This window comes from Sphaerulina musiva (assembly GCF_000320565.1).
Source record: "Sphaerulina musiva SO2202 unplaced genomic scaffold SEPMUscaffold_13, whole genome shotgun sequence".
Taxonomy (NCBI): domain Eukaryota; kingdom Fungi; phylum Ascomycota; class Dothideomycetes; order Mycosphaerellales; family Mycosphaerellaceae; genus Sphaerulina; species Sphaerulina musiva.
In genome coordinates this window covers 718,052-731,394 of record NW_016017395.1, presented here as the reverse complement: position 1 = coordinate 731,394, position 13,343 = coordinate 718,052, and the positions used below count along the sequence as shown (strand labels likewise).

The 13,343-nt window shown below is 49.8% G+C and overlaps 6 protein-coding genes across 6 annotated transcripts; 3 read left to right on the top strand and 3 right to left on the bottom strand.

Annotated features, from left to right (window-relative positions):
• Positions 1–17: 17 nt before the first annotated feature.
• On the bottom strand, positions 18–1,319 carry SEPMUDRAFT_159671 (NAD(P)-binding protein; the record flags this gene model as incomplete). Its single annotated transcript, XM_016907865.1, has 3 exons — positions 18–269; positions 349–569; positions 788–1,319. The coding sequence occupies 3 exons, from the start codon at positions 1,317–1,319 to the stop codon at positions 18–20; spliced, it is 1,005 nt and encodes a 334-aa protein (XP_016756291.1).
• Positions 1,320–2,013: 694 nt separating this feature from the next.
• SEPMUDRAFT_152436 (sulfate adenylyltransferase) lies at positions 2,014–4,163 on the bottom strand. Its single transcript, XM_016907445.1, has 2 exons — positions 4,083–4,163; positions 2,014–4,017 (listed from the first exon to the last, which is right to left on the bottom strand). The coding sequence occupies exons 1-2, from the start codon at positions 4,099–4,101 to the stop codon at positions 2,309–2,311; spliced, it is 1,728 nt and encodes a 575-aa protein (XP_016756290.1). The 5' UTR covers positions 4,102–4,163; the 3' UTR covers positions 2,014–2,308.
• Positions 4,164–4,165: 2 nt separating this feature from the next.
• SEPMUDRAFT_152435 (uncharacterized protein) lies at positions 4,166–4,844 on the top strand. Its single transcript, XM_016907444.1, has one exon. It carries the CDS (start codon positions 4,515–4,517, stop codon positions 4,809–4,811), a length of 297 nt encoding a protein of 98 aa, XP_016756289.1. The 5' UTR covers positions 4,166–4,514; the 3' UTR covers positions 4,812–4,844.
• A 34-nt stretch (positions 4,845–4,878) lies between these two features.
• Positions 4,879–7,291, bottom strand: SEPMUDRAFT_152434 (Phosphoadenosine phosphosulfate reductase thioredoxin). The gene has a single exon (XM_016907443.1). It carries the CDS (start codon positions 6,514–6,516, stop codon positions 5,608–5,610), a length of 909 nt encoding a protein of 302 aa, XP_016756288.1. The 5' UTR covers positions 6,517–7,291; the 3' UTR covers positions 4,879–5,607.
• Positions 7,292–8,364: 1,073 nt separating this feature from the next.
• On the top strand, positions 8,365–9,161 carry SEPMUDRAFT_129135 (uncharacterized protein). Its single transcript, XM_016902259.1, has 2 exons — positions 8,365–8,798; positions 8,899–9,161. Exon 2 carries the CDS (start codon positions 8,979–8,981, stop codon positions 9,132–9,134), a length of 156 nt encoding a protein of 51 aa, XP_016756287.1. The 5' UTR covers positions 8,365–8,798; positions 8,899–8,978; the 3' UTR covers positions 9,135–9,161.
• A 1,600-nt stretch (positions 9,162–10,761) lies between these two features.
• SEPMUDRAFT_94942 (Form_Nir_trans-domain-containing protein) lies at positions 10,762–12,156 on the top strand (the record flags this gene model as incomplete). The annotated part of the gene is made up of 3 exons (XM_016910649.1): positions 10,762–10,922; positions 10,980–11,038; positions 11,145–12,156. 3 exons carry the CDS (start codon positions 10,762–10,764, stop codon positions 12,020–12,022), a joined length of 1,098 nt encoding a protein of 365 aa, XP_016756286.1. The 3' UTR covers positions 12,023–12,156.
• Between the last annotated feature and the right edge of the window lie 1,187 nt (positions 12,157–13,343).

Genomic DNA, 13,343 nt, shown 5'->3' with positions numbered 1-13,343 from the left:
AAAAAAAAAAAAAAAAATCAACACCAAACCTCCCTAAACTCCCCCACCCACTCCTCCAAACTCTTCGGTTGTTTCCCCGTAACCTTCTTCACCTCATTCGTAATCCTCGCACCTTCTCCCCTGGCAACTCTCACATCCAAATCCGCCATATAATTTGCAAAATCAGGCTCCAAACCACCTCGTTCGCGCAAGAAATTTTCAAAAGCGTTGCGAGAAAGTCGGACGTGAATTATACGGCGGCCGAGGATTTTTGTGAAGATTGCAGCAACCTAAAAAAAAAAAAAAAATAGTTAGTCGCGTGCTTTTCTTTTTTTCTCTTTTCTGTTTCTTCTTTTTTTTGGGACTCACCTCATCATAATCCAGCGCTTCTCTCCCCGTAATAATATAATCTTTGTTGAGTTTTCGTTTATCGTCGTCGAGGAGAGCGTGAGTTGCGACATTTGCAATGTCGAAGGCGGAGATGAAGGCGACTTTGCCGTCTTGGGCGGCAGAGTAGATGCGGTTTTCGTGTTTGATGGTGTGCAGATGGTAGCCTTCTTTGAAATTTTCCATGAAGAAGTGAGGGCGAACTGTGGGGTTGGTGAGTATAGGTGAGGTATTAGGTAGGTGTTATTGTGATTTTGGAGGAGGGAAGGGATTGGGGAGTTGGTTGATGGGTCAAGTGGTCGATTAATTGATCAATACAGTCAATCAATCAATCAATCAACACAGTCGACTAGTCCAACAGAACCCCTCCCCTGACCAACAACCCCCATCAAACCAAAGAACGAAAAAAGAAAAAACTCACCAACAACCCACTCCGGCCACACCATCCTCCCCCCCTCCTCACAATCACCACCACCCCCTCCTCCAGCAACCTCCTCATGTACACCCCCCATCATCCTCGCCTCCCCCCTCTCAACCTCCCACGCACTCAACACCACAATCCTCTTAACACCACTCTCCCTCGCCAACCTCACAAACGGCACAATTTTCTCACTCGCATCATATACCCGATCGATTCCAACCAGATACATTGCTTTCACATCCCCCAACCCCTCCTCATCATCCTTCTTCTCAACAAGAGAGTCGTCATGTTGTTGTTGTTGTTGTTTTCGTTGTGTGTCAAGAGCGTCATGACAGAACGGATTCGAGAACGTCTCAGGGAAGAAATAATTAAGTTTAACAACTGGACGATGGGTTTGATTGGGAATGGGAATTTCAGGATGGCGGGAGGTGAGGAGGAGAGGTTCGGAGGCGTTGTGGTTGGGATGAGAGGAGAGGATGGGGAGGAGTTGGGAAGAAGTTTTTCCGCGGGAGCCGGTGATGAGGATTGTCATTTTGTTTTTTTTTGTTTTTTCTTTTGTTTTTTTTTTTCTTTTTTTTTTCTTTTTTTTTTGGTTTCTTGTATTTTTTCTTGGGGGAGGGAGTTGGGTTTGGATTGAAGAGGAGGGACGGTTTGATTCTTGTGGTGTGGGAGATACGGGAGAAAGGTAAGTTCAGAGAAGGTAAGTAAGTAAGTAATCGACTGATACAAGTGATCGAATAATCAAGTGAGACGTGATGTGATGAGATGAGATGAGATGAGTTGAGATGAGTCGAGTTGACTTATTAGCAGCAGCAGCAGCAGCAGCAGCGACAGCAGCAGCAGAAAAGATACTCAGTAGTCCTCAAAAAAATGATCAGGAATTCGGAACAAATGTATACCATTCATTTATCCCAACACATCGGACAAAAAAAAATAATACCAACACAAGAATTACAAGGTACCGTTCACCATAATTCAGGAATTCTACAAGGTAGGTTCCGATGTCACGTTTCACATGCCCTGGAGCTTTGGTGGCGGTGACGGACCGCTTCATGACTCGACTCGAGAGTGACAGCTGTCTCGGGTACACAGGCGTCGGTTTTAATTGTTGTTGATAGGTTCGAATCTCTTGTTTCCTATACTGCCGGCAGTTCAAGGAGGGCGGCTCAGCTGAGAAACTGGGAACTAAAAGCCAAGCGGTGAAGTCGTGCAAGTGCTGTCTGTCAGGGGGATTGAACTTTATTCAACTCATTCAGGCACTCCTCGTGACGAGGCATCACTTCCCAGGTCATTGTATCACCTACAACTGTGTGGTCCTGCTACATACACCGAGAGTATGCAGGTGAATACTTGGTTCATCTATCTCCTATTCGGACCTTTTTTCGTTCGTTGCTTATTGCATCTGAGCCTAGTCTGTTCCTGTGACCGGCTCCAGTTCAGGTACCCCATGCTTTTCATCTGGAATCATTTGCAGTTGGAAAACCCCAGCGCCATTTGTAGAAACCCATCACATTCAGTCATCTATAATTGGTCCAAAAGACCTTCGGCTTCGAGCAAGAGCACGATTTGATGTACGGCAGTGCGCACGTTGATCTGCGTCAGGTCCACAACGAGGTCCGCTTCCTTGCCCTCTGGTGCCTCGTATGGGTCGTCGACACCAGTGAAACCCTTGATTTCACCAGCGCGAGCCTTGGCGTAGATGCCGCGACGGTCCGTCTTCTCGGCATATGCGAGCGGTGTGGCCACGTGGATGAGGTAGAAAGAGCCGTGCTTCTCGACGGTCTCGCGGGCCGCCTTGCGGGATCTGGCATATGGTGCGATCGGTGCGGCGATGACAGCGGCGCCAGCACGGGTGAGCTCGGCGGAAACGAAGCCGATACGCTGAATGTTCTTGTCGCGGTCTTCTGGGGAGAATCCGAGCTCAGAGGACAGCTCGGAGCGAATGGTCTCGCCAAGAAGCAAGGAAACGGATCGACCGCCTTGCTGGTTGAGAGTGACGTTCAATGCACGTGCAATGGCATCCTTGCCCGAGTTGGTGTAGCCGGTCAAGAAGACGGTGAAGCCTTGCTTGTTGCGGGGAGGGTGTGATTCGCGCAGCACCTTGACGACTTCGGGGTATGAGAACCACTCTGGGATATCACCTCCCGTGCGCAGACGTCTTCGGAGCTCTGTGCCGGAAATGTCGAGGGTCTTGATCTCCTTGGGTACTTCATCCTTGGGCTTGTACTCATCGGTGTCGGGGAGGTAGGTCATCTGCTGGAATGGCACGACTTCAATACCAAGCTCATCGCGGTACTTTTCCACAGCGTACTGCGCATCGTAGGGGCCATAAATCTCCTCGCCCTTGCTGTTCTTGCCGGGGCCCGCGTGGTCGCGACCGACGATGAAATGGGTTGCACCGTGGTTCTTACGGATGATGGCGTGCCAGATGGCTTCACGTGGTCCTCCCATGCGCATCGCAAGTGGGAGCAGACCCAGAACAGCCATGCCATTCGGGTATCGTGGGAGCAGAGCCTGGTAGACACGAACGCGAGTGAAGTGGTCAATGTCACCCGGCTTGGTCATGCCCACGACGGGGTGGATGAGGACGTTGGCCTGTCGCTGGCGGGCGGCGCGGACAGTGAGCTCACGATGAGCTCTGTGCATGGGATTTCTCGTCTGGAAAGCAACGACCTTGGACCAGCCCAGCTTGTCGAAATGCGCGCGGAGCTCCGCAGGGGTGTAGCGGAGACCGACATAATCGTAGTGTTGCAGGCGGTCAATGGCCTCGATCTTGCCTCCCACGTAGTACTCTCCGGTTTGATTGAATAGGTACTTGACCGCTGGATGGTCGGGGTCACCACCAAAGACCTCTTTGGCCTCCTTCTGCTTGTCGGGCTTGTACACATCCTCGACGGTGATGATGCCGAGGTTGCGGTCATCACGAGAATCGCGCAGGGCAATGCGCGCACCCGGCTTGACGCCCACCTGTTCAATGATGTCCTGGTTCAGATCCAAGTTGATGGGGATGGAGAAGAGATTGCCGTCCGCGAGACGGTTCTTCTCTACCACGCCATTGTAGTCCTTCTCATTCATGAACCCCTCGAGCGGGGAGAAGCCTCCATTGAGGATGAGCTCGAGATCGCAGAGCTGGCGTTCGTAGAGGACAATGGCAGGAAGGGTTTCGGCCTCTTCTGACAATTGTTGGCGGCGCGGGGCATCGCGAGCGATCAGGTCCTTGAGGATGCCGCCTACAGAGAGTGTTTGTGTCAGCACCACACATGTCACAAGAGCGAGAGTCCGACGCAGTCCATACCATGAGGTGGGTTAGCCATCTTGGTGCGATGGGGGAGGAATAAAGAGTGAAGTGCCGTCGGGGAGTGGTGTGTGTAGCAAGTTCTACTTCTGCAGAGGAACTTTTTGTGAACCTCTCCCAAGCGAACCTGTTGGCCGGTGACGTGATTTGAGAGGACCACTCCACCGATACATTAGTGCCGAGTGGAACAATATTAATAATAATGGATGCCGTGCATTAGGTGGTTTTCTGTTCTGGGCGTACCCTCGAAATTCCTCGCGTTGAGCACGCCATTGTCGACCAGCTGACGCAAGCCGTTCTCTGACTTCCTCTTCCTCCTCCACTTCCACCCCGTCGCCTCCCTTTTTCGCCCTCCCTTATCATCATTTATATTGCTATGGACACGCCGTCCCCTCTATCTCATACGGATCTTCTCCGGACGTTGCTGGGAGCATGTTTGAGGGCGGTCGTCCAAGTCGAGCATGTCCGCCGGGAGGGGAAGAAGACGACAACGACGACGACGACGATCATCCCACTCGAGGCGTGTGCAGCATCGCGTGTCGCATGTACAGCAGTAGACACATAAATGTACGTACATACGTACACTATGTAGCACTATGTTTCACCTCATCATCTCTACTCACGTTTGAGATATGTGGACGGTGGGATGGAACATCGCCAATCCAAAACATGTCCTGGTGGCATATACCATCGGCTCGTCGCTTCGACCCGATACTTCTGATAGTATAGTTGTAGCAGGTAACAGGTAGATCTACTTTGACCTTTCTTCCTTGCTCGTCTTCTCCGCTTTCTTTCTTTCTCACTCACTCTCTCACTCTGCTTCTCACTTCTTCTCACTGCTTTTCTACGACGTTGGAAAACGGCTTGTTGCTGGAGATATTGTCATGCCGTCGTTCTGGATGTCTGGAACCCTTGCTCTACCTTATGGACCCCGTGACTATCTCGGGCGAAGATCATGAAGGCTCAGCCTCACTTTTCACTGCCTACCTGACATACTCTCTCTCCTGTATCAGTACGATGGGAGATGAATCCACGATGCGAACCGTGCCGAGCATTGTCTTGCCATTTTGGTTACACATCCGCCCTCATCGTAGGCACGAGATCAGCGTAGTCACCCTGGAACAAAAGGCAAGACGGTGAGGAGGTGAGGAGAGGAGAGGAAGCTAGACAAGCACCTTGGTAGGACACCAAGGTGCACAGAGAAGTATTTCTTTTTTGATTAATTCCAAAAGCGATCTATCCTACTCGCTCTGTCTCTCTCTCCCTCTCTCATTCTCTCTCATCTCCAGTGGTGTATTCTATTCGTCATCATTCACAAAAGCGGCAGGAACACACCGCTTTTCGCAACACCTTTCTGAGGCGGCGACCATCCCATCCCATGAAAGCAAACAGAAACAGCGCCAAATGCTAATGACTAAAGGTTCCCAAAACTCCCCCATCCTCATACAGTTCATCAGCGACAGCGACGACGACGACGAGGCCCGCCGCTAGTCCATCATAGGACCAATCACCCAACCCGTCATCCTCATGCCTGGCGAATGACATCGAGCGGCGAGCACTTCATACCGAGCCCATCCTGAATCGCCTCGGCCACCTCACGCTTCTGCTTCGCCTGCTGTTCTTCCAAGAAGATGGCATACCGACTCCTCTTGTTATGAATCCCACACTCTGTCTTCTTCTGGCCCTTCCACCGACCCGCACGCTCGTCCTCGCCCTCCTTGACCGGCTGCGTCGAATGCCAGTCACCCACCGACCGATACCCTTGCTCGAGCAAGACATTCGTCGGCACATGGTTCGCTTCGATGTACGATTTCACATCGGCAAAAGACCAATTCGCCAGAGGGTTGATTTTGAGCATCCCTGCCTCATCAACCTCGATGATGTCGAGATCTCCACGCTTGCCGCCTTGCGTGCGCCGACGACCGGTGATGACGGCTGCGACGTCGAGCTCGCGGTATGCACGTTGAGCAGGCTCCACTTTGGCGACAAAGTCGTACTTCTCGTCGTCTGTTTCCCATAGGCGTTCGCCGAACTTGGCTTCGAAATCTGCTGTGGTGTTGCAGCCCTCAGGCTTGTACGAGTGGATAGTCATATCGGGGTAGCGGGTTTGGACTCTTTGCACAAGGTCGAGGGTTTCTTGGAAGTGGTACAGGGTGTCGAGGAAGATGCACTCGACGTCCGGTTTGGAGTCGAGCTTGGAGAGCATATCCATAATTGCCAGACCTGTCAAACCAAAGGCGGACGTCTGGTAGAGGTGAGGGAGGGTGATAACGCACCACTCGAGAACCTTTTGAGGCTCGAGTTTGGCGAGTGTGGCGTTGATGTACTTGAGGTGTGGTCGGGTGAAGTAGACCTCTGGCAAAGAGGCAGAGGATGAGCCCGAGGCATACCCAGACTCCTGGTCGGAAGAGCTGGATCGTTCACGGAAACCCATGGTGGCGGTGTTGTTGTCGTGTTGGTAGTGGATGGAGGCGAAGAAGGATGTTTCTCTGTAAGAGGTCTGTAAGAGGTGGCTCCTCAATCACGCCTTCGAGCCTCACTTCTGGAAAGAGTCAAGTGCTGAGGCTGGAGTGTGTAGGAAGAGCAGCGAAGACACACTTGGTGATGATGGTTCCGAAGGCAGAGTGTGATGTCGATGTGATGGAGAGGAAATACAGAAGAGAGGAGCGGAAGAGGGAGAGATGGTGTGTGTGTGTGTGTGTGTGTGTGTGTGAGAGAGAGAGAGAGAGAGAGACGGAGTGAATGGCCTACCGAACCTTTCGACTACCGCGCGACGCCGGCATTACCAACCTGCTTTGCTTGCCATGTCTTGCGTGCTTGACATGCTTCGTAATTGCGATTCAATATCTCGCAATCACGACATCGCCCATAGGACGTCACGTGCCAGCACGCAATTGCTTCACTGCCGCTGGAAAGGGTCTAGGTTCAAGTCCTCGCTTTTAGCGCAAGAAGAAAAAGTCGTGCTGGTCGGTGGAACCAATCACAGAAGACAACCAAGGCACAAAGAACACAACGGCACTTTTTCTGGGAGGAGAAAGAAATGCAGTCTCGGCCTGCTGCCTCTCTCTCTGCATTGCATTGTGCGTGGTGTGATGTGGAGAAGAAGAATTGTGATTGTGCATGATCACTGTGCTGATACTACCTCCTACCTCCTACCTTACCTTGCTGTGCTGGACTGGACTGCATTCTTGGCAAGAGTTGCCCGTCCCGTTTCGCTCTCCCGTCCTCTTCCTCCCCGTCGTCATCGTTATTCTTACTATAGGTACGTGGACATTACTAAGGTACTGCACTGCACTTCACTACATCACAATATAAATTCCTTGTATGAGGTACATGTGTAAGGTAGGTATACATGTACATCCCTCCCGGCTGATCCAATTTGGAAGTAGGAGTTCCTTACCACGTGCTTGCTATATTAGTAGACTATGAGACTAGTGCATAGGTACCGGGCTATCAAAAGAATGAAAGAGTCAGCATCGGCTTGGTAATCATACGCTAGAACTCGAACTAGAACGAACGATACCTTAGGTATACACGGCTTTGACTCCCGGCTGTTTGAAGGTTAGGTAGGTATGTCCCTCCTAGGTGTATTGATTGTAGGCATAGGTTCAGGTTCTTGCTTCGGGGTAGTGTAATACTATATGCAGATAGATACCTAGGGCAAGTAGGTAGGTATATAGATGCCAGGTACGCTATCGATATCGAGGTTTACTCTCTAGGTAAGGTATCTTCTCTTCTCTCTTCTTTTTCGGACTAATTTGCTCTCTCTCTCGCAAGATACATTCCTACCTAATATAAGAGGAGATTGGTAAGAATTCATTTAACCATAGTCACTTGATCTAGTCGCTCGCTACTTGATTGATTAGATTACTGATTACAGATTATAAAAACTCGCCGAGCAGTATCCTAGATAGGTATTTTTTGATATATAGAAATATATTGCATTGTCCTCTCGTAGCGAGGATAGTATATTCTGTAGGAAATAGGAAGGACGTATATAGTCTCGCTACTGACTAGGTAAGGTAAGGTATAGACTAACTAAACAACTAGGTACGCGATACTCTCTTTCACTTCCGTATCTGGTATGTTCATCGCTAAGGTAAGGTAACATAGCCAAGGTAAGGTAAGGTAAGGTAAGGTACTATATTGCGATCGCCAACTTCCAACTAGGGTAGCGCATACTCTTATCATACAGCAAGACTTTTCTAGCGCGTCTACCGCGTCTGGAGATAGTTAGAAAGGGAAGTGCCAACTTGTTGTTTTTGTATTATGCAGGGTGATTTTTTTCCTGTAGAGGCGAGCTGCGAATGAGGGAGGTAGATTCCCGTATCGAGCGAGTCGGGAATTAAGGTAGTAGTAGTAGGTGACAGTTTTGGGGGACCTTAGATCCGCCAGAGAGGTCCAGAGTGGGTATGTGTTCGCTTATTATGTAGGTAGGTGTTCTATCTTGCTCTGGTGACGGCTCATGCTACGCTGTAGGAGATAGAGGAGGAGGACGTCAGGTCATCAGCCGATGGATGGGTCTATACGTGCAGTTACAGTATGCAGTTGGGCAAATTGAAAATGATTTGAACTTGCGAAGGAGCATATCCTGATTGTCGTATGCTTGTCCTCTCGTTGCCCGAGTGTGCCTATTCCTCTTTCGTCGGAAAGGCCTTTTTCGGCATTCTGTGAAGGGTATCATGGGCCGCTTTTGCGAAGCATATACCTAGTCGCCTAGCACGAGCATTAGACTACAGTGGATCTCCTCGTGCACAGCGGAGCGAGAGACTGATAAGTATTGTCCCGAGTGGAGTCCTTCACTGGAGAAGCATACCTCTACTGCACTACCCCGCAAGCTGCAAAGTGTCTTTGGAGAGCAACATATTGGCTCTCATCCGTACGAGAGCTCCTTGGATGGTAGAGCCGAAAATCTGCTACGCTCTTGTCTCCTACGATAAGAAGATCTTCGGGTTCCAGGTAAGTATTTCAAATTTCTGGCTTGATCAGGGTGTATGCGCCGAATGCGACTACATTCTCCTACCGATCGGAGGATCTGTCTTGGCTGTATAGATGGGATTAGCAAGCAGTAGAGGTAGGGAAGTCTGACAGGAAACGAAGTTGTTGTGGGTGTTATTCTACCCTTGACCGTCTCCTGAGATAGAGCATAAGCTGAGTCATGTGATTTGTTATCACATGATCTATATCACGTGAGTCCGAGCCACCAAAAAAATATCTACGAAGTTACAACAGAACTACACTTTCCAACACCTTCATCGTCGAGCGACATGCGCGGAAAGATTGTCGCGCTCGATACGCAGAGGGCACTCATCCCACGCAGTCCGACAATGGCCGTCCGGCCATCTTGAGGCGATGACAAGAAGTTCACTCACCGAGACCTCCGAGGAGATTAATAAAGGTAATACGGCAGAGTGAGTGAGTGAGTGAGGTAGACACAGTATGATTCGAAACGTAACGTAGTACCATGTCCGCGGTCGTCGACGAGGAAAAACTTCTGCGAACAATAGAGAGACGAATCAGGATGCAGGCAGAGGAAACGATACAGCGACTGGCAAGTCTCGAGGCTGAAATCACACTCGCCCGACGAGTAGAGACAGTCCGGGCTACAGCATTGGACGACGATCACTGAAACAAATAACACGCTCCTTATCACAACTGTCTGTCGTACTACGAATGGACAAGCAACCTGAAGCACTGGTCGCCAGGGAAGGCTTGTTACGCGGCCAAGCTACGTGTTTCCTCCCGAGGCAAACATCTGCCAACTCATAGGCGGTCTGCCCTCCTCTAATGGCTGACAAGTATGTATGACTCTTTATTGCCTTGTGGTTCAGCTGTTCACCGCGCTTTGCACGAAGAAGGTCAAGAATCTCGGAAATGTGTCATGAAACCCTCAGCAGTACGTACTACATATATGCTTCAGAGTCCAACCATTCACGCGGCCGGTGTATTCCAAGTGGGACCATTGATAGGCATTGAGCTGGCACCTCCGGAGGTGCCATGATCGTTGAATTAGACTTCTTCGACTGACGTACGAGCTGTTCAAACTACTCGACTTACCGGAACAGCAGCGCGCCTTCGCCAAAGTGTCGGAATGAGGCAAGCAAAAGCAAATATCAAGACGGGATCAGAGCGCGCGATGCGATAGAAGACGTTTTGCAGGAAACTGCACGTACAACGAACGCTTTATGTGACTATGCGATTGATTCCCTTTCTTCACGAAATGCCTCGGAAAAGCGGCTCCAAGGCACGCACCGCCATACTGTTGTCCAAAATTCCATTACGACCCGACTGGCTGGAATTGTTCACGATAAGGGTTACTTGATTCTACGATTTATTCACTCGGGGTGTCCTGGACTAGCTATTGATAAGGAGTCCTCAACGCAGAGCCTCCAGTCTACGGTTGTCATCAAGGCTACAACGTCACTAAGGTAGGTACTGCTTCTTCGCAGCTGACGCGGCAACTATGTATGCGCCGCCGAATGTTGAAGATTCGCTCAGAATACTCAGCGGTCGAAAAGAAAGCGGATCAGCAAAAGAAAAACAAAAAAAGTCCGAGAATTTCTTCTCATGGCGAGTGGTCTTCGCTGTTCTACATTCTTCCTTCTCTCTCATTGGAATAAATAGCTGCTAGCATTCGCTCCAACGTACGCCTCGCTGCTCGGCAACAAAACTCGTCACAATGGACGCCTTTACCCCACAACAGACCATTGAATTGGTCTCGCGCATAGGAACGAAAAAGGCTCATATGAGAATGGACAAGCTGTTTGTCAACAGTCTGATGTCGGGACCACTGCTTGGGTTTGGGTGTGCAGTTCTGGTCAGCACGAATGCATCACCATGGTATGTCGTCCACCATTGAAACATCTGGGGCACATAGAACGCTAACAACTAGCCCAGGTACCAAGAGAACGCCCCAGGTCTTATACGCACAATCGGTGCTCTCTTCTTTCCTATAGGTATGTTAACACATCATCGTGCCTCAGCTCCACCCCGAGCATCTCCCGGCTGCAGTGAAAAGCACCCCCCAAAAGCAGACTGACATTTTCTCTCTCTCTTCCATAGGGCTGGTAATGATTGTTCTCAGTGGCGCAGATCTCTTCACCAGCAACGTCATGTTCATGTGGACCGCATTCCTCCATCGCCGCATCTCACTCTGGGACGTGCTCAAAAGCTGGATAATTTCCTATCTCGGAAACCTCGGCGGCATGCTCTTCTTCACGCTGATCATCATCGGCTACGGCGGCGTCTTTGAAGAATCCTCCACATATCAACAAGCAGCAGTGCGACTCGCCACGCAAAAAGCCTACGATCCCCAATGGCATCAAATTTTCCTTCGAGCCATCGGAGCAAACTGGCTCGTCTGTTTTGCCGTCTTCAGCTCCATTAGCAGTCGCGAAGTGGTATCGAAAATTCTCGCCATCTGGTGGCCCACGGCGACATTTGTCGCTCTCGCACTCGATCATGTCGTGGCGAATATGTTCTTCATCCCGCTCGGCATCTTCGAAGGCGCCCATTTTGGCGTCGGATATTATATTTGGAAAAGTATGATCCCCACTGCGCTGGGAAATATGGTCGGAGGTGGGATTTTTGTGGGAACTGCGTATTGGTATTTATACCTTACGGGTGAAGACGGAGTGGCTGTCAGTTTCAATATTGGCACGTTGGACTCTGCTATGGAAGCCGGTGGGCCTATGGGTGGTGGTAGTAGTCGTCGTCGTCATCGGCCTTCGAAACCAGACGAGGGAATTCTGCGTGAGACAACGACGACGAGGACGAATGAAGGAGAAACTCTCGTCGGACTGGATCCGAATCACTTGCCGAACTCGGGCGGACACTTGATGAGTGGAATTGGACAAGAGTTACATGACGCAAGCCCTTATGCAAAATCGTATGCCGAGAGAGCGAAGATGAAGGAGGAGGAGTCGGATGAGAGGGTCTAAAAGGTAGCAATTGGAAGAAGAAAGGGCATTCGTTCGGGTCATGATAGCCATTGGTGATGATACGTATCCCTCCCTCCCCATCTCCACCCTTGGCACGGAAGAGAGATCTGCCGTCGTTCTGGATGAAGTATTCCGGCAGTTTCGAAAAAAAAAAAAATCAAAGAAGACAGGAATCGCCCTGCCATTTCTTTTTGTTTAATGTCGAGGTAAACAAAAATAAAAAGTTCAAGTAAACTAACAGTCTACTGAAGACTGTGAGTGAAGTGAAGAGACGCTCGCATTGCATACACACATTTACTCTATAATCCGCGTGCTCATCGGCACTCCCCTTTAGTTACCTTTAGAGGTACCCTATACAAGATCTGTGCTAGGGCCAGCGCGCAAGCCGATACGAGTTTCCGCCAAGATTTTCCACCACGACCCCTTGCACAACACCATCTCACCTCTCTCTCTCTACTGGAAAATCAACTACCGTATCTCTTTCTCTTTCTCTGTTTTTTTGTTTGTTTCAGAGACACACGGCAACGCAACAATATACCAACTAGGCTGTGCAAACATTACTAGCCGACCGAGACAGGAGAGGACTATTGTTTCTACTTTCTCTTCTAACTATGAGGTATAGCTTTCTTTGTGTTCTGTTCTGGCGAAACTAAGGTAGACTAGAACCAGATCTCCCAGATCACAGGTAGGTGGCACCACGGGCTACATCCGAGTGGGCGTATAGCGTCCAGCGTCTATTAAAAAAAGGCCAATCATCTTTCGCAGTCTAGTCTTATATATCCGGATCAGTTGAATATATGGATAACCCCTTTCTTCCCTTCCCTCCTCTACAACTCCTGATCTTCCCGCTAGGAAGTAGTAGGTAAGAAGTAGAAACTAATACCCACGTGCTCTCCTAGCCGGGTTGTTTTTTCTTTTTGCTTCCGAAGAACGAACGCCACAGGGCCGGAAAACGTGTTCAGATATCTCTGAGCTAAAAAAGACAAGCATTTGGAGCTTTCGCGTTTACCCTCCTCTACCTCCTCTCTTTTGATCGACATGCCGATTTGCTAGAGAGGGTTTAGATTTGAAAAAGCTGGGACGCTAACTTTTCTCTACCTTTCTACTTCCCTATAGGAAACACAAAACCAATCATGACCTTACGCATGGCACCATATCGGATCTTTTGAGGATTTTGTTCTGTTTTGTTTGCCGTGTACATACATACCAACAACCTTCCTGTGAGGCCGATATCGCACGCTTGTTGAACGTTCTCGCTGGGTTTTAGAAGAATATATGCACCTTTCAATTCCCTCTTCTCTGTCGAACGGGAACGAGGCCG